General features: G+C 43.3%; 1 protein-coding gene across 5 annotated transcripts in view; it reads left to right on the plus strand.

Moving 5' to 3' along the window:
• Nucleotides 1-21,068, plus strand: part of LOC147025347 (uncharacterized) — an 81,491-nt gene that overhangs the window by 4,637 nt on the left and 55,786 nt on the right. For all 5 annotated transcript variants that reach the window (XM_085886240.1, XM_085886243.1, XM_085886244.1 and 2 more), the window contains exon 2: nucleotides 16,568-16,616. In XM_085886240.1, coding sequence (XP_085742366.1) covers nucleotides 16,569-16,616 — 48 coding nt within the window. In that variant the 5' untranslated portion in view covers nucleotide 16,568. The remainder of the gene's footprint in view (nucleotides 1-16,567; nucleotides 16,617-21,068) is intronic.

The raw sequence follows: 21,068 nt of genomic DNA on the forward strand, positions 1-21,068 counted from the left end.
CAAAGCCAATTGCACATACCTCGAGGGAGTCTGCGGCCGAGGTTATCCTGCCAGGCCGCTACAAGTCAGCGATAAAGCCACTTGCTATTAAGAACACTGACCATTCTCTGATACATATCAAGAGAAGCGTTTAGACCAGTGTTTCTCAAGGTGGGGCACGACAATATTTTAGTGGGGGCATGAGCATTCAGAATTAATTAATTAATATATGATCGCTTTCGAGAGAAATCGACTGGAAATCAGGAAACGTGGTGATTTAAGGCTGAAACTTCCAAAATTGGTTCCTCGTATCAAACAAATCTGCAGCCAGCGTCAAGGGCAGGGCTCCCATCGAAGTGAGTAGCAATTGAATAAAATTTACAATAAAGTTTTAATAAAGCCTTTTGAATACAAATGTAGTATATACTGTAGCGTCTCCGATCATGGTGGGGTGTGGGACAAAAAAGGTTGAGAAACACTGATTTAGACAATGATACTCACCTGTGATTGTGGAGGATGGCAGTGGCGATGTGCATTTCAGATGGTGAGTCAGGAGAGAATGTGCCTTCTGCAGAAGCAACAGGCCGCTTTCATGTGCGGAGGAAATGATCCAGCCAGAAGTTAAGGAGAGTCTGGATGCCATTAACAGAAAATTTGGCAAGTGAAGCCAGATGCCAGACCTTAAAGGCACGGGACCTGTTCGTATGAGCAGACTTAGCTCCTTTGTTGTGAGTCTAAGAATCCATTCACCAATCCGCCAACATGAACAACAAGTGGAGAGTTTTAACTCGGACAAAGGCCAAACTAATAGTAATTAATCAGATAAAAGGCACTCACTCCATCATGTTGTGGCTTTTAATTTATCCCGTATCATTTCACCATGACACGAGCTTTCCATTTTGTTCGACTCATTACTGAGATTAATGTTACTCTGCACAATGTCGGCTAATTTTAGCAGATCACTTGTACAAATCGAACGAAAGGGAATTCCTGTTCGACAATGGAAGATCTTATAAAATTATTTTACCACTGATACCATCAGGCCCATGACTCTGATTCTTCTTCTTGTGTATGGCCACTTGTCTGCTGGGTAGCTATCATTTTGTTGGGGCGCGACTATGCCGCTGATGCTGTGTGCCCCGAAAGCAGTTCTCGGAAGGATGACAGGCTGAGTCATCACCACCATCAGGACCCTTAGACCCCAAGCCAGCCACCCTAACCACTGAGCCAACACCACGTTTCACCCTGATGATAGTTACAAACTTACACGACGTTCAGCTAAATCCAATGAACAAAGGCGAGGTAGACACTCCGCTAAGAGACGGAGCTTCTCAGAAGCTACTGGGTTTTAAAGAGTCTGGAACCGACATTTCAGACAAGTCTGATTGTTGTTAGGCATCCGGCTGTTCAAGGCACAGGAAGTGATCTGAATATCTCATCAGTTGGAATTTTGGAAACAACTGCTCCTCCATATGCTTCACTGTTTAACAGCTTAAACGACGAGCAAGAAGGTCTTACTTATGTTCGGATCAGCAGATGCGGGAGCGAAGGAGGAAGCGGTTTGTGTTGAAACGACCACAGGCAGGTGAGGCTGTCCCTGCGTGCTTTACTCTTACGAGAAATCGAAAAATTGGGTCATTTACGCTGTGCCGGATTGGCCGAGCTGACTCTGCGTAGAATGAGACTTTTTCTCCAATCAGGTGGTTGAGTCGGTGACTTGGCTTGGAATTTCTGGCTGGTGATTGAAGGGGAAAAGGTTACCCATGTCCTGCCAACGCAGGTATCTCGGTGCGAAGGAAACAGCTTTCGTCTGTGACTGGCATGGTTAAATGGTTAAATTACATTCTCACCTCCGATTGCTCGCACCTTCAGAAAACCGACATTCAATGTCATCCCATCTCTTCTCAATAGTACCCTTCCACATTTAGACTACTACTACTTCTTGAACGGCCCCAATTATCCCTGCCATGAGTGGGATCGGTCGGGGGAAGTTTTTGGCCCATGTCTTTAACGAGCCGGCCGGCCAGGTGTGACGTTGGACTGAAGCTGATTTGGACAGGAATTTGTATTGTGTCCAGGGTGCCTACTCTTCAGGAAAGTCACAGTGGGATATTTAACCTCCACCAAGTAATGCTGGCAAATGGGTCATCCGGCTTAACGTCCTTCTGATGGAGGGTGCACACAATGATGCATCGCCCTGCATATGAAACACCAGAGTCGAGATTCGAACCCACACTAGACCTCTTGAAGGCGAGTGTCCTGCCAGCCATACCAATCCGCAGTTGGAAGTGCCAGTCAAACCAATCCACAGTTGGATGTGCCAGCCATACCAATCCGCAGTTGGATGTGCCAGTCAAACCAATCCGCAGTTGGATGTGCCAGTCAAACCAATCCACAGTTGGATGTGCCAGTCATACCAATCCACAGTTGGATGCTTTTTTTTAATCGGAGTATCTGTGCCTTATCTGGTTTCCACATATCCCCACCTATCCAGACATCATCGTCATCTTTTCTGCATTGTCTTTGATCACGACCGCACGACCACACGACCATTCCCTTCCACTCTCATTCCCGTAATCCTTTATGTAATATTTATTTAAGTATATTTGCTGTGCCTTGACTGTAATCATGAAGTGTTTTTAAATGTTGCCATCTATTCATTTACGCCTTGGAAACCAAGGCCTTCGGGATTATCGGAATCTCCCGCGATGAAACCGAGTCTATGGGTCGATGACTTCACGATCACAGACAGGTCAGTGGTCTCTCTGTATTTTACCACCTCCTTTCTGGTCTTGCACACTATGCTCTTTGCATGCTTTGTCCCCCCCCCCCAGGTTTCTGCAGGGCTCTCATGGTCCACCATCAACCCCGTTCTGGAGAAACTCCCCCAAATCAAGAATCACTGCTCACCTCCTCTCACTCATTCCTCTTTTTCCCACCTCTGGAATCAACTTCCACGTCCTCTTCAATCTCATTCTTCCCTCATTCAAGGCAGCTGTTCAGCACCAACTCACATCATCCCCCATCCCAAAACCATGATCTTTTCTACCCTCGTTAACCCCTACCTCAAGCCCACCCCCTTCCAGATTTCTGGTTTTTCCTTCCTGAGAGTTTCAGTCTGCATCCATCTTATCCACCTCATGCATCCTTTCCTGCCCCACATTCCTCCTCACACCCATTATTTGTACAGGTCTCCCTCTACTTTGTCCTTCAACCCTGCTGTTGGTGTTTCCCCCTTCTCTCTACCGTCCCTTTTGTTATGTTGTGTCCTGCTACGTTCAGTATTCGAGCTCTGCCATGAGCCTTGACTCTGTATGCAAACAATCTGCTGCTTGAAGAGCATTGGATTGATTGTTAATTGAAGGTGAAGCTACTTGCACACATGAATGAATTAATGAATGAATGAATGAATGAATGAATGAATGAATGAAATCGACAGCTATTTTAAATCTTGTTTTGGGGGCTTGGTGTATTTTAGAGTGTAATTGGTAGTTCACCCACACATCACCTTTTGTCATTTCTGCTTTTTCATATTTCTGCTGCAAATGATGCATTTCACCGAGAACAGTATCCTTTCCTGATCTTAGTCACTTCCTTCCAATTATATTCATTTATTTATTCTCTTCTTTATTTCTGTCGAGACAAATGATTGCGCAGGGGATTGGATGCATGTGCTGGGGGCTTTCAGCAATTCCTCTGAACAAGATACTCCCAGTTGTCCACGACTTGCCAACATTAAAATGTATTTATTTCTTGATAAGTAGATATAATTAGGAAAGATATTCTTATTAATATCGACTTGGACTATCTTGAGTGTCTAAGTGGTGTAAGTTATAACTATTCAAACGCCGCCTAGATAATACCTGTAGGGCGAGACATTCTTTTGTACCTAGATAATACCTGACACAGCTGTGCCACCGATGCAGTGCCGCTGTATATCCAGGCAGGGATTTGGAACTTTAATTTAGAGCGCTTGGTGTTTGCCAGATACATGGATGTGGAGGTATCTTTAACGTCCACCAATAGCCAGTGCCGGTAGATAGCTCCTCCGGCTTAACATCCTTACGATGGACACAGCAAACACATTGATGCCTCATCTTGCCGGAAAAAAAGCCCAGGATGAGAGTTTATAGCTGGGTCGGGAATCAAACCCAGGCTAGACAGCTTCGAGGCGAGTGTGCGTACCTCTAAGCCATCCTGCCAGACCGAAAAGAGAAATTTAAGAATTCCTAACAACAGTCTCTTCTTGAATTTCCATTCCACTTCCATCTTCATGAGAATCTTGTTTGCCATTTCCACCACTTGCTGAAATGCTTTCTCTATACGTTTGCCACATCCCCCGATATGCTATATCATGCTTCCTTGCTATTGCTTGGACAGATCCACCGCATCAATTATGGATCATGAAATGAAGAGTGCATTTGATGTCTTCGAATTGTCCACCAAGCTGGTTCCTTCACATACAATCAGTCGTTTTTCTAACCTACACCATCGAAGGTGGACGGAGAATATGTTTTCGCCCCTGTCTGTCTGTCTGTCTGTCTGTCTGTCTGTCTGTCTGTCTGGCTGGCTGTCTGGCTGTGTGCACGATATCTAAAAAAACTTGTGGACGGATTTGGATGAAATTTGATGGACAGGTTGGGTGTGTGACAACTGGAAGAACTCATGAGATTTTTGTGAAGATCCAGATAATAGAATTATTTTTAAAAAATTTAAGCGATTCTTCACCATTGAGAAGAACCTTGGTGTTGGCTCAACGTTTGAGGTGGCTTGCTTAAGATCGTAGGGTCTTGATTTTGAGCCCCTGTCGTACCGTGGAATAACACCGGGTGGGTTGACTCAGCCTGTCATCCTTCCGAGGTCGGCGGAATGAGTACTACCAGCTTACTGGCAACAGGGGCACTGCATCAGCGGCACAGGTCCCCTTCCAGCAGGGATGCAACCAGCAGCCACAGGCTGCATACAGATTTATAAACCACCGAGAGACAGAGCCGTAAACGATATATAGCATGATATTTCAAAAAGTTGTGGACGAGTTATGAGAAAACCTGGTGGACGAGTCGGGTTGGTGACAATAACCGGCCAATTCGATTTTGGTGTTTGACAAAGAAGAAAGGCCGGATCTGTGTCCAAAGCAATCAGTGGGATAGAAGATGTAGACGGTTCAGCCCGATGGAGGTATGTGCTCTACCGAGTACCGCTCTAGTTCCTGGTGTAGGGAGGCTGAAAAGCATCCTAGTAGTCGAGGAGTTGCGAGCATTGTTGTTATTTGGAACAATTGTTTGCAGTTTGAGATGAAAATGATTATTATTTATTTATTTACAATGAAGAAACGTGGAGGTTGGTGTGTCATGATGGCAATGAGATCATGATGGTGTTCTTGACAGGGTAAAAATGCTTCATGGAAGGCACTGACCGTTGTCCCGTTCCGCTACGCACTCGTTTCTGAAAACCCTTTGGGGAAATATCACATTGAGGATTGTGGGAACTGGGTAGCATCGACATTCCAGGCAAATTCCAAACCGGATATTTATACTCATTGTTGGAGATAAGGACACTGCGAGTCTGGTACTCCTCAGGTGGCTGAACGTAGCGCCGGGCTGAAGCCAAAAATGAAATGGCCGACTTTTAGAAACTAATCTCATCTTCAATGGTCGACACTTGTCTTTAGTGGTGGTGAAGTGGCTAGGGGGACTTATATAGCCTCATCAATATCTAATGCAGAGCCTGAATGCATTGCCAGAGGGAGAATGCAGCTTCGCGTTTGAGAAAGATACTGGCACGCTAAAAGATGGACAGAGCGGCGGACAATCCAAGACAAGGCCGTACATGAAACGAACGTGCATTCAAGTCGTGGTGTTCTGGAAAGTTTCACAACCCATCTTGATAGGTACACCACATGGTGTTGTGTTTGGCATGACCCCGAAAAAGGCCTACAAGGAGTTAACCAGAACTATGAACAGAATGTGAGGAATTCTGCGAAACGTGGCTTCCTGCCCACGGCACCCAAGCCCGGCTCGGTTTACAAACGCCGAGATTAATGTTTGCAGAAATACTGCTCGAAGAAATGACCTTTCCTCATGAAGCATGTTTACGATGACAATAAATGATGTGTGACCAACAGCATGCCATCATCTGAGCCATGCTTCATCAGTACTATAGCATTGTTACCCCCCATGTACGCAAAGCGAAAAGTGGGGTCAAGCAATTGATTCACTTCTGTTTGTCTGTCTGTCTGTCTGTCTGTCTGTCTGTCTGTCTGTCTGTCTGGCTGGCTGGCTGGCTGGCTGCCCTCCGGTCTACAAACGTTGGTTTATGATCGAGGACCGATTTAATTTCAATTGAATGTTACATTTTGAACACAAGTCGGACCATGAATCGGAAAACGAACCTGCAGTTTAGCAGTACTTAAGCTCTGAATTTGTCCTGATTACGCATGCCCAGAGAGGAGTGTGATAATTTTTTTTTAGTCTGTCTGCCTGTCTGGCAATCACATAACATCGACAATCATTCCCGAAACGGGGATCTTGTTCTTTAGGACGTCACAAAGGACGCAAACAACAGGCACGAAGAACTAATGGGGTCACGGGTCAAATAAGGTGGAGTAAAAGACGCTGCATCAACGGCGGTAAACTTCGGAATTTTTTTTTTCTCCAATCTTTAAAATATTTTTTTATTTCAATTGAATTACAGACTTCAACACTGTCTGTATAACACAAATAGCTTTTTTAGCACTTTCAACACCCCTTCCGTTTATCAGTATTTGGACAAAATATTACAGCATTTTACATCATCTCGACCGATCAAATTTGCCGCTCGTAGACTCTACCGATGTCCTTGTTTCTCAAGACAGCATGGGGTACTGCGTTCTATGAGCTCTCCGGTTCACTATGTCCTCTTGTTGGAGGCAAAATAAATGTCTTATTGTCATAATTTTATCAGGATTTCTGGCTGGAGATGTTTATACAACCTGTGAAAGGGAAGAATGAACAGCATTGTGGGATTATAGCGTCCACAGGGAAGTGTGTGTGTGTGTGTGTGTGTGTGTGTGTGTGTGTGTGTGTGTGTGTGTGTGTGTGTGTGTGTGTGTGTGTGTGTGTGTGTGTGTGTGTGTGTGTGTGTGTGTGTGTGTGTGTGTGTGTGTGTGTGTGTGTGTGTGTGAGATGAACATGCACTGCGAACTGGGCAGGGAAATGAGTGGAAGCGGATTTGGGTTTTGGAAGGTGTTGTCTTGGCAAATGATTGCTGCGATGGTTTTGAGAAGGATGTGGGCTGTTGGTGAGGAGAATGGACTGGCACGTCCCCCTGGTCGTGGGTTCAAATGTGGATGGGGGCACAATATACAGGATTGGGATTCAAAAATTCTGGAAACCAAGTGAAACGAGCATAGTTCCCAGGAGAATTACCTTGTCATGATCAAATTGTCAGTAAAAACCCAGCTGGCTCATTAAAACCTTCAGTAGAAAGTGTCGAGGTGAACCAGTATATCGTGTTTAATGATCATGGTGGAGCTCGAGATTTGGGGATGGATCCAGGATATTGAAAGGAGTAAATGAGGGGTTCAGTTGCATTGGTTATGTCTTTGTTTGGGGTGGATGGGTGCATTATGGTGCATACACCTTTTTGTCTACCATCAAAGCATTCACAATACACCCTTTCCCACTACATCCCACGTATCATGCTTTATACTGTTCATTACATGGAGTAACATCAAAAAACTTGTTCCTCTTCCGTTTGCATTTCAGTACATCTTCGTATCACCTCCTAATCCTCCATGTTTAGACATTAAGAATGCTGTTAATATCATAGAGTGTTCACAGTCCTGACAGGGGGGTGTATAGGTTAGGCACTTCCCGCTGAGCTGTTTAGTCTGGGTAGGGTTGGATTCTTGACCCAACTACAAACTGTCGGGTTGGTGGTTCCCTGGCTCGGCATTGCATGACATAGTGTGCTTGTCTGCTCACATTCGCTGGTGGATGTTAAAGATAGCACGGTGTCTCTTGACGATGCATATCTGAGTATCATTGGCATTGTCAACAAATTCCAAATTCATGTCTACCCTCCAGGGAGGCACTGCATCAGCTTCACAGCTGGAGGAGACGAGAGGAGAGAATAACTGCAAGTAAGTAATGGAAAGACGAGATGAAGCGGTGACACCGGAATGCATTCAGTGGATCATTTTAGGTTTGGAAAAAAATTAACGCCGGTCCCTTGAAGGAACCTGTGATGGTGGTCCTCCGAAGATTTCAATGTAATAGTTAGTCCGAACCAAAGCTCCACCATCCCCACACCAAATCCACCAATGAGATTAGACAAGTATGTTAAAAAAAAAAAACAATTGTATGCAGAGTCTCAGCTTATGGATGATCTGGAACACGGAACGGACCAGGACATAACACAACAAAAAGAACAGTGGACGTAGGGGAGAGGCAGAACACAACAACAGTAGGGTCGAGGGACAAAATAGGAGACCTGAAGGAAGAAAGAATGAGAGGAGATGAGGGGGAGGAGTGCACGGGGTGAACAAGATGGACACAGGTGCAGATTCAATCACCGAAGTGGAAGGGAGAACTGGGAAAGAAGCATAAATTAACCCCAAAACAGAAGAAGAGAGTGAACGAGTATTAGGAAACATGGAAATAGAGGGGATTTTTTTTTTGGGGGGGGGGGGAGGTTGATGAGGGTAGAATAGATCATGGGTATGGATGGTGGATGATGATGAGTTGGTGCTGAACAGCTGCCTTGAATGAGGAAAGAATGAGATTGAACCAACTGAGGAAGTTGGTTCCACAGGTGAGAGAAAAGAGGACTGAATGAGTGGAGGTGAGCAATCAGCCTGGAGTTTGAGAGTTTCAACATAAGTGGGTGCACGCCGCAGGAACCTAGAGGAGGAGGGGGTAGGGCGGGAGGACAGAACACAGCAAGGGCAGAGGGTGCGATACCAGGAAGGAGGTGATACAAGACAGAGAGAGACCGCTGACCTGTCTGCGATGTGAAAGTAATACTCCGACAGACTTGGCATCATCATGGGAGATTGCAATGATTTTGAAGGCTTTCGTTTCCATGGCGTCAGGTGGAGCAAGGTGTGAGGCAGGAGAGCCAGCCCAGAAGGGAGAGCAGCACTCCACAAAGCTGTGGATGGATACCTTGTAAGTAGATAAAAGTTCAGGCGTGCTCAGGAAAAAAAATTCACGATGGAAGATGCCCATTGGAGGAGATAGAACACGCAATTGGTAGACACCATTATAAAGATGTAACTGTCTTTGGAGGCCAACTAGATATGTGGTTGGCCCAAGAAAGATCAATGCCGATGGTGAGGCCAAAAAAATTTGAGTGAATTAACTTCTTCAAGAGGTTTTTTTTTTTTTAAGGAAGTATAGTGGCCTGAAAATGTATTCACCCCCTCCAAAGTGTTCACACTTTGATGCCATCTGAGCTTATTCCATAATGCTTTCACATCAAACTTAATATATAGAGTCTTCACAAACTACTCCAAAGTGATAAAGCTAAAAAAAATTCACATAAAATGTGAATAAGTTAAATTCACAGAGAAAATCTGATGATTCTCAGTTACATGAGTATTCAAACCCTTTACCTAATTAACTCTAACTCACTTCAGGAACAAATTATTTGTCTAGAAGGTTACAAAATAAGTGTAATACGTTTCACCTGTATGTAATCAGTGATTTAACTTAAAAAAATTTATCTCCCTCGCTTATCGAAGGAGTTTTAAGGTGAAACTCACTCGGTAAATCAACAAGACAAACATGAAGACCAAGGAGCTTTCCAAAGAAGTCCCACCTAAAGTGGTGGAGAAGCAACGTTGAGGAGAGGGTTATAAGAAGATTTCAAAGTCACTCATTATCCCTTTAACTATGGTGAAATCTTGGTCACCCATCCAAATTCAGCAGCCGGACAAGCAGGAAACTGGTTTGTAATGTCACTGTAAATCTAACGGTGACTTTTAAAGATCTTACAAGGCTCTATGTCCGAGATGGGGGTCAGTGATCATCAATCAATCATATCCCGTTCCTTTCACAAAGCCTGACTCAATGGACAGGTGGCAAGATTGAAGCCATTACTGAAAGAGGCATCTAAAAGCTTGTATGGAGTTTGCGAGAAACCATCTGAATGATCCTGCAGGCATGTGGAGAAACTTTTTATGTTCAGACGAGACAAATATTGAACTTTTTGCTCTAAATTCAAAGCGTAAATGTCTGGATCAAGCCGAACACTGTAATCGCCCAGTCAACACCATCCCTACTGCCAAACATGGTGGTGGCAGCGTTATGTTATAGGGCTGTTTTTCATCAGCAGGGACTGGCAAGCTTATCAGGATAGAAGGGGCAATTGACAGCACAAAGTACAGGAAAATCGTCAATGAAAACCTGTTTGAGTCAGCCATGAATCTGAAACTGGGTAGGAGATTCACATTTCAGCAGGACAATGATCTGAAACACAAAGCTAAAGCCACACTGGATTGGCTGAATAAGAAGTAAATAAATGTTCTTGAGTGGCCCAGTGAAAGTTCTGACTTGAACCCAATTTAACATTTCTGGCGAGACTTGAAGATTGCAGTCCATCGACGATCTCCATCAAACTTGGCAGAACTAGAGCAATTTTCACGTGAAGAATGGGTAAAGATTTCACCATCTCACTGTGCGAATCTGGTAGAGTCCCGACCCACAAACACGCACAGCAGTCATTGCTGCAAAAGGTTCTTCCACCAAGTACTGACCTAAGTGGTTGAACACTTTTATAACCAGTGAATTTTGATTTGTCCATGTGGTTTACAGGTATTCCTGACATGTAACCTCCTTCAACTACAACAGTGTTTAGTTTGATCTCTTCAATTATGAATAAAAAAGTTCATTTGGAAAAATTGCTTCTACATCATTCATAATTCATCGAAACGTGGCATTATTGGTCGGGGGTGAACGCTTTTGCAGGCTGCTGCAGATGGGACGATTTCCAGGCTGACTTTCATGAGAGATAGTGTGAGTGTGAGATTTGTCTGGATTGAAAGACATATTCCAAGTGTTTTGTGGATCAGTTCATTATTTTGTCAAGGTCTGCAGAAAGGGACGAGGCTGCTGCATACCTATCTGAAGGATGAGGGATGCCACCACAGAGGGTGGAGTCATCAGCAAAGAACCAAAGAGGATTTTCCAAAGGGTCTGATAGATCTTGGATGAAAATCAGGAATAGGACTGGGCCCAGAACACTGCCTTGGGGAACTCCGGTCTTTACAGGGAGAGGGGATGAGAGGATTCCGTTGAGAACCACATGTTGGCTACGAGAGTAGAGGAAGCCATTGAACAATGTGTCGAGTTAGCCTTGGATGCTAAAGGCAGAGAGTTTGGAGAGTTAAACAGGATGACAGACTGAATCGAAATCTCCAGCTATCTTTACATAGACGAGCCTGATCTCATGTCTGAAATTGAGGGCCTTAATCCTTAGTTTGGAGAGTCGAAGCAGAATGTCCGGGTGAGAGTGACCGGGGCTGAATCTGAACTGATTGTCTGAGATCGTGCCGCAGGAGAAAAATGAGGATTTGAGGTCAACTGCGATAATGGCTTCCATAACCTTTCTGAGGATGGAAAATAAGCCGATGGTGTAGTTAAGATGATCTGTTTTTGCACCATGTTTATGTGATGATGATGATGTGATTTTGGCTCACTCCCAAGCAGATGAAATATCCCCTCGGGTAAAGGAGAGCGTGAACAGAGCAAAAGGAGGATGTGCAAGAGTACCAGGACAGGTTTATTAGGGAGAAATCACCATCACTCAACCAGAGGGAGAAATCGCCATCATGACATATTTTGCTATTTTATGACCCAGAGAAATGTGGGTGTATTGGACTGATAGCTACTACTATAGAGACATGATTTTATTTGTTTTCATTTATATACAGTACTACATATATTACCATTGTTTGTTGGAATTCGGACTGACAAGATGGCCGAGGTGGACGCACACTTGCCTGGAAGCTGTCTCGCCTGGGTTTGAATTCTGATGCAGTTACAAACTGTCATCCTGGTGTTTCAAAGGCATGGTGATTCGTCAATGTGTGTGCCATCCCTCAGATGGACGTTAAACAGGCGTCCCATCTACCGGCATTCATTACTGGACATTGGAGATCCAAGGATGTGCTTTGTGAAATGTAGGCGAGCTATTGCTGGCATCCTGGCGAAATTCCAAATTCCTTCCCTAAAGGCCCTGTCACACCTTGACGATTTAGCCAGCGTATGCCGACGTATGAAAAATTTGTCTAAAACGCTGGCACACGTCGAATACGTTATGGGTAAGTTTTGTATACGTTAAGAGCACGCTGAAGCACGCTGGCATAAGTCGTTGTACGCCGAGCACGTCGACAAATTTTAAAGCATGCTCAAAATTTTTCGACGTATGACTCACACGTTCCGCATACACTGGCCATTAGTTGTAGGCACGTTATGCGATCGTTGACACACGTCGACACACGTTACTTGTAAGTTACTCATAGGTCGAAACACGTTGAGGTAATGTTTAGCGTACCCGAAACTTATTTCTAACCCCTGAGTAACGTGCTTTGAACCTATGAGTAACGTGTTTCCAACGCATAATGATGTATGTAGACGTATTTGACGTCTTCCGGACGACCACAGAACTTACTGAACGTGTTTCATACTTACAGCTACCGTAGAATGATGTATTGGCAGCGTTTAGGGGAATTGGTATATAAAAATGGGCTTCACAGGAGGAACCCGTCAGTGTTTCAGACTCCATGGTTTTTTTTTTTTTTCTTCGGCATGACGGTGATGTTGACACTTCGATTTCCAGTGCTGTTATGATTTAAATCGTTGAGCGGCAGCCTATTAATAGGCTACGCCACGTAATCGTCGGCGATACGCTGCCGCGCTATGCAGTAGTGAGACTATCGTTGGACATAAGTTGTGAACACCGCCAACACGCTAAGCATTCCTTGGTATAAATTATCTATAAGTTATCGAATCGTTCTGTGTACGTTACTAATACGTTATGCATACGTCCAACTCATTATGAATACGCCCAAAACTGAAAAAAAACGTCAATAGTTCAGCGTACGCCAGCGTTTTACATACATTTTGATACATTGCCAAACGCTGGCTAAAACGTCAAGGTGTGACAGGGCCCTAACCAGCAGAGGGCATTGCATCAGTGGCACATCCACACCCCAAACCAATGATGCTTCCCCGCAGCCTTGTGCTGCATACGAATGAAGGAGAAGGTTGGAATAGCACACGCAAACTTGAAATGAGTTATCCCAGTTTGCGCACACACATTTCTTCCCACAAATGGAAAGCAGTACATCCAATATATGAAGCTCATTCTAACTACTGATTCACTGACTCACTGACTGATATTAAAGATTGGTACATTCTGGGTGATGCAGAAAGCTGAAATTTTGCGTGCTGGTGGACATCGAAGTCGATACACCGGGAAAAATCACAGAATTGCAGGAAAGCATCCAAAATTAAAATACAATTGAATGAAAAAAATTCAGGTGAGCGACCCAAGACAATGGGGAAGCATGGTAATTTTGTGCGCCGACGAACATCGAAGCCGAAACAACAGGAAAAGTCACAAAACCGTCAGAAAGCATCTGTAAATGAAAATAAATAAATGAAAAAAATAAATTCAGGTGAGCGACCCAAGACAATGGGGAAGCACGGTGATTTTGTTTGCCTATGAACATTGAAGCCGATACACCAGGAAAAATCACAGGACCATCGGAAAGCATCCATAAATGAAAATAAATAAATGAAAAAATAAATTCAGGTGAGCGACCCAAGACAATGGGGAAGCACGGTAATTTTGTTTACCTACGAACATCGAAGCCGATACACCAGGAAAAATCACAGGACCATCGGAAAGCATCCGTAAATGTAAATAAATAAATGGAAAAAATAAATTCAAGTGAGCGGCCCAAGACAATGGGGAAGCACGGTGATTTTGTTTGCCTACGAATATCGAAGCCGATACACCAGGAAAATCACAGAACCATCGGGAAGTATCTAGAAATGAAAATAAATAAATGAAAAAAAAAATTCAGGTGAGTGACCCAAGACAATGGGGAAGCATGGTAATTTTGTGCGCCGACAAACATCGAAGCCGATACACCAGGAAAAATCACAGAACCATCGGAAAGCATCCGTAAATGAAAATAAATAAATGAAAAAAAAATTCAGGTGAGTGACCCAAGACAATGGGGAAGCACGGTAATTTTGTGCGCCGACGAACATCGAAGCCGATACACCAGGAAAAATCACAGAACCATCGGAAAGCATCCGTAAATGAAAATAAATAAATGGAAAAATCAAATCCAAGGTGAGCGACCCAAGACAATGCGGAAGCACATTCGTATGCTTATGCCATGTGTAAACACATCCCACGAGTACATTATAAAGATGTTTTGTTGTGCCATTTTGGACGATGCTGTCTTGCTGTTTTTAATTCATACGGTGAGGGTCATCACGTCTGCTATGTATGTAATGTTTGGTTGTAGGCCAACACTGCAAATCTTCATTGAGCAGCCTGGAGCTATAACTTCATTAAACCTGGCAGAACAAAAATATAACAAAATCTGCAGTATGGTAAGGCTAATGGAGGATCTAGTAAATCACATGCTGGACAAGTCCATTAGTAGACAGTTCAGTATACTTTTACATGAATTAGTAGGATATCAGTTCAAGGACAAAACCTCAAGGACATTACTCTGGGATTTTTTTGGGAATCCCGCCTGAAGGATGGAGTCAATCACATCACAATTCACCACTGAACCTGCTCTTGATGTGAAGGAGGAAGCACACATTATTACACACTTGATGTATTCACAAAATTGATCGTTGTGTTCGTGACGGGGACATCTCGCGATGTGAACTAACCCTGCATACCTTATTTACGTCCCAATACTATTGGAAATGTAACGTCGCATAAAACTCACAGAAAACCTTAATACTAACTCAACTTATGACCTGATGTTTATGTTTTCACCCCTGTTTGTCTGTTTGTGTGCTTGTTTGTCTGTCTGTGAGCAGGATATCTCAAAAGTTTCAGCCGGATTCGGACGAAACTTGATGGACAGGTTGGATGTTCGACGAGGACAAATTGTTTAGATTTTGGTGAAGATCCGAATCCGGACACAATAATTTTTCAAGTAATGCTTGCCCATTGAGAGATGTGGCCCAAAAATGACGTATAGCACAACAAATGACGTATAGCACAACTTCAAAAAAGTTGTGGATGAATAATGACAAAACTTGGTGGATGAGTTGGGTCGGTGGCAAGAACAAGTTGATCAGATTTTGGTTGAGGTCCTGATTCAGATCCCGCCCATCAGTTGGATACAAATCGTGGACTGTTCAGCCGTGGCGGAGGTATGCGCTCGACCGAGTGCTGTTTTTTTTAGTTTATCCAGTGTTTGCTTGTAATTATTTTGTTGTGACCATTAATACTGAGCAGACAAACATTTTGAGATCTCTGTGGCCGTGGGTCAGTAACTCACCATACTGTTTTTGAGCATAAAGAATACAATGAACACTGTATTGTTGACTGATTACTCATGTAGGCATGGTATTTCAACTGGGTCAGTTTCGCTCTTTGAGCCATGGGAAATGTCAAGATCCTTTGGGCACAAGTGGCATTTTCTGGCCACGATAATGGAGTGCAGGGAAATGTTTGAAGGAGGGCGTGGGTGGGGTTGTGGAGGGCACCTGAACAACCAAGACTGAAAAACAGCATTTTACACCATTTCGCTGTTGTAAATGCAACGAACAAGCATCGTTTGCAGTGAAATGATGTTTCTCCCACGAGGTTTCATCGGGTAGTCCTAATGCTGAATATGGACATCCAAATGATGATGGAGGCATGATTACCTCCGCCCCCGAAGGTGGACGGAGGTTACATTTTCAGTTCTCCCCTGTCTGTCTGTTTGTTTGTTTGTCTGTGAGCAGTCTGTCTGTTTGTTATCTCAAAAGGTTGTGGGCATATTCGGATGAAACTTGGTGGACAGGGAAAAATTGATTAGAATTTAATGAAGATCCGCATCCCAACGCTATAACTTTTAATGTTGTTCTTCACCATTGAGAGATGGGGCCAAAAACCATATCGAGCATAATAATTCAAAAAGTTGTCGACGAGTTATGACAAACTTGGTGAATGAGTTGGGGAGGTGACAAGAACAAGCCGATTCGACTTAGGATCTGCATCTGGACCTGAACCAATCAGTGGGATACAAAACATGAGCTATCCAACCTGGTAGAGGGATGCGCTCTACCGAGTGGCCTCCTCCGAACTTGTATCGTTTCACCTGATCCCAATCATCATTTCTCTGCATCGATATTAACAGAAACCTGATGAAACTCTGGTGGAAGAAATTTCGATTTTTTTTTTCACCTTTTCTCCTTCAGAAACATGTTATTGTGTCGTTTATAAAAAATATAAAAAAATACATATTTTTTTAATTTACTTTGATGCTTTCATCTTTCGCTGCTCCAACGAAACCTTTCCCAAGAGCAGGAGAGAACACAGAAGGAAGTTCTAAGCTTGTGCATATTTCCCCCGACAGGATGGAGACCGTGGAAAATATCCAAGCGGCTCGGCTGGAAGCCACTACGGTACGTATAGGTGGAAGCAGACCTGGTCTGTAAACCTCCGATTATGAATGTTTTGAGCGGAAATTAAATGCACTACACCTTCCTGCCCTGTCGTATTGTCTCAGCCTTCAGTGTTCTTGGCACAGATATAGATATATGTATATATATATATATATATATATATATATATATATATATATATATATATATATATATATATATATGTATATATAAAAATTTCATATATATTTATTTATTTATTTAAAAAAATTTCAGTCCTACATGGATCCAAACAAAAAATTGCCAAAAATTGACCAACAGTTTTCAATTTTCAGAGAGATTTGTTCATTGTTGTGCCAACCATCGTTTATAATCAGAGCGTTTGTTTATAACTTCATGAAGAGCAATAACCCCGGGCTGCGTACTTCTCCACGACGGTCATGATGATGAATGCAAGAGTTGATATAAAAACAATTTCTTGATCACCAACACGGACCAACTGTTCAGAAAGCATGCGACAGACATCAGCACAGTAGTTGTTCATTCCCTTAACCTCAAAAATAGACAGATGTAACAAATAGGATGTAAAGTGTGAGTTTTCAACCCGATCCACAGCAACCCAATAAGATTGTACATTCGAGTGAATACGATTCGACGCAGCACACCAAAGCTGGGATTAATTATTTCTACTTAATTAATTACAACAAAGAACTCAGGCCTTTCAAAAGAAGAAAATGGTCCTAATAAAAATGAGGGATCAACTTTAACGGACAACAGTTAAACAATACACATCAATTGAGGAAGCTTTGTCCACTTGTAGGGCAGAAACTCTGTGATCACAATGATATCTTGAGAATAGTAGTGGTGTCATTGATGACCGGATCAGTGGTTATTGGACCAGGTTCAAAATGACAACATCACATAGATTAGAGAGGAGCATACTCGCCTTTGAATTGTGTCTACTGGGTGCAATTGCTCATCGCACTATAAACCATCATCCTTGTGCTTCACAGACAGGGCATTGCATCAATGAGCGTGTCATCCATCAGATGGCAGGGTCCCATCTGTCAGCGATAGCTGGTGGAAATTAAAGAGCCGATGATGAATATCGCAAAGATTAGGTGATGTCTTCGGCACGCTGGTAAAATTCAAAATTTCTCTCCTGACCCACAAGGGTCACTGCATCGGCGGTATAGCCACACCCTTAGAGAAGATGTAACCTGCAGCCAGTGTGACCACTCCGCATTTTCATAAATGCCAAGGTGAGCCAATTTTAAAAAGCCAAGAATTCACAAGGTTTCGGAAAAGCGATAATAATAGAAAACCGATACGCCCAGAAAACCTATAGAAAACCAAGACACCAAGGTGAACAACGAATAGTCAAGATCTTGTGAAAAAAGCCAAGGAGTGGTCACACTGCCTGCGGCTCGGTGCTGCATACAAATGATGACGACCTGAAAGAGGGAAGCAGATGTTTGTTTTGTGATCTTCGTAAACTCCGATGGTACAGCAGAGCTTGTACATAAATCCCATGCGGAACAGACATTAGTAAACAACAATGTACTTTCATCTGAATTACAAGGACATCGGTAGACAATGGGTGGATACATCCAGGAATTCTGAGCAGCACGAGCCAACTCCACACATGTCAATAAAAACTCCATTGCAATTCCGTGGCCTATAAATAACTATGGCACTTGTTTAACATGTAGATATCCATCTCGTCATGAACCCAATGCTTCGTTATTTCCATACTGTCCATACAGTAGGGTAGCTCAGTGGTCATGTATGCTCACCTCCAGCATTTTCATCTTGGCAATGTGAATATGATAGACCCTAGGTATCCCTTTGAAGTGGAAGCAAATGGTCGGGTATTTTGTCCAAATTTCAAATAATTTGTATCGGTCGCGCACAACATTAGCCATCTTGTCTCATTCGAAGCATTCCTGGTCTATACCACTCAGGCAACCAATCGAGGCTCCATATTGTGAGTTTCGAATGAAAGATCGTGTTAAGTCAGGTGACCCTCTAACAATGTATTTATTTGGTTGGTTCATCATAAATAATTATGAGGGAGACATTAAGTGTTTAGTCTTGGTGTCCGTGATGTCCCGCTTCGTGAAGAATAATTTTTTTTTTATAATTTAGTTTTTTTTTTAAAAATTATTTATCTCGTATAAAAGCCCATCAACAATGACTGGTTGGAATTATTTTATTTGAAATATTCAGACTGAAAGGTATATTTTGTCGCAACAAAAAGAGTTATTTTAAAACACGACACATACAAATGTTATCCTATTTTCTGTATCTTCTGGGACCCTTCATTTCGGAGGTACAGCCTTGTGAGTATGCCAAAGCCTGAAGCCTCGGCCTAGCGTCAGGTGTGCTTAAATATGCTTAATTTATTGGACATCGCACGTATGTAAATGAACACTCGTTTTACTCTGTGCGCGTTACACATCATGTGCAGTGAATTTCACCTCCCTGTGCCTTGTATTTATTGTTATTTTTAAAAAATGCATCTGTACACCACCCTACACCGTCTACATTCCAAAAAGAAGGGACCTAATTAGGGGAGAGTGGAGCAAGATGGTCCCTTTTTGGTTTTGTCCATTTTGCCGTCAGATCATTTGCCAGCCAAACACCATTCAATTGCCATTCGTTAGTCCATTTATCGCCCCAAGTAACTGCCCAATTTCGAGAATATTAGAGATCGTTGAATGTCCATAAAAGTCAATTCAAAATTTGTGGTCGAAATGCTCAACTTGCCCCACCCCTGGGGCAAGTCGATCATCACTATGGGGAAAGATGATCATGGTCCTAAAGGGGCTGTCACACCTTGACGTTTTAGCCAGCGTATGGCAACGTATCAAAATGTATGTAAAACACTGGCGTATGCTGAACTACTGATGGTTTTTTTAAGTTTATGGCGTATTCATAACGAGTTGGACGTATGCATAATGTATTAGTAACGTACACAGAACGTTTCGATAAATTATAGATAACTTACACCAACGAATGCTTAGCGTGTTGTCGGCGTTCACAACGTATGCCCAACGATAATCTAACGTATGCAAAGCGCGCGGCAGCGTATCGCCGACAATCACGTGGCGTAGCCTATTAAAAGGCTGCCCCTCGACGATTCAAATCATAACCACACTAGAAATCGAAGTGTCAACATCACCGTCATGCCCTGTCACACAATGACGTTTTAGCCAGCGTATGCCGACGTATGAAAAATTTGTCTAAAATGCTGGCACATGTCGAATACGTTATGGGTAAGTTTTGTATACATTAAGAGCACGCTGGCATACTTCGTAGTACGCCGAGCTCGTCGACAAATTTTAAGCATGCTCAAAATTTTTAGATGTATGCCAGCGTATGACTCACACGTTCCGCATATGCTGGCCATAAGTTGTAGGCACGTTATGCGATCGTTGACACACGTTACTTGTAAGTTACTTATAAGTCGAAACACGTCAAGGTAGTGTTTCGCGTACCCGAAACTTATTTCTAACCTATGAGTAACGTGCTTTGAACCTATGAGTAACGTATCTCCAACGCATATTGACGTATGTAGACGTATTTGACATCTTCCGGACGACCAAAGAACTCGCTGAATGTGTTTCTAACTTACAGCTACCGTATAATGGCATATTGGCAGCGTTTAGGGGAATCGGTATATAAAAATGGGGCTCACACAGGAGGAACCCGTCAGTGTTCCAGACTCCATGGTTTTTTTGGGGGGGGTTTTTTTCCTTCGGTATGACGGTGATGTTGACACTTCGATTTCTAGTGCGGTTATAATATAATATAATTAATAGGCTGCCGCTCAACGATTTAAGTCATAACCACACTAGAAATGCGAATGACGTCACATAAATCTTGGAGTCCAGCCTGGTGTTGGCATAGTGGTTAGGGTAGTGGCTTGGGATCCAAAAGGTCCGGAGTTCAAGCCCCGTTGGCCGCTTGAATTAATTCACACCAGGAGGTTGACTCAGCCTGTCATCCTTCCGAGGTTGGCGAAGTGAGTACCAGTGTACTGGGCCCGGTGTATGCCCCGGTTAGAATAGGTGTATCATATCCCTGTGTCGTAAGAGGCAACCAGGGTTGCGTCAGGAAGGGCATCCGGCGTAAAACCTGTGCCAAATCATTATGCGGATCATAACGGATGATGCGCTGTGGCGACCCCGAACGGGAGCAGCCGAAAGAAGAAGAAGAAGAAGAAGAAGAAGAAGAAGAAGAAGAAGAAGAAGAAGAAGAAGAAGAAGAAAAGAAGGTCTGACGGAGTCTCTGGAGGGAGTTTGCCAGCCCCCCCCCCAAAAAAAAATTAAGTATTTGCTTTCTTCCCTGAAACTACACACACAATTTCGATGAAATCAAATAACTGACCAAATACAGCACTGGAGTATCAGGAGGAACAGAGAGAGAGAGAGAGAGAGAGAGAGAGAGAGAGAGAGAGAGAGAGAGAGA

The sequence above is a fragment of the Eptatretus burgeri genome, chromosome 6 (genome assembly GCF_056783735.1).
Source record: "Eptatretus burgeri isolate ZD-2024b chromosome 6, Ebu_testis_v1, whole genome shotgun sequence".
In the NCBI taxonomy this organism is placed as follows: Eukaryota; Metazoa; Chordata; class Myxini; order Myxiniformes; family Myxinidae; genus Eptatretus; species Eptatretus burgeri.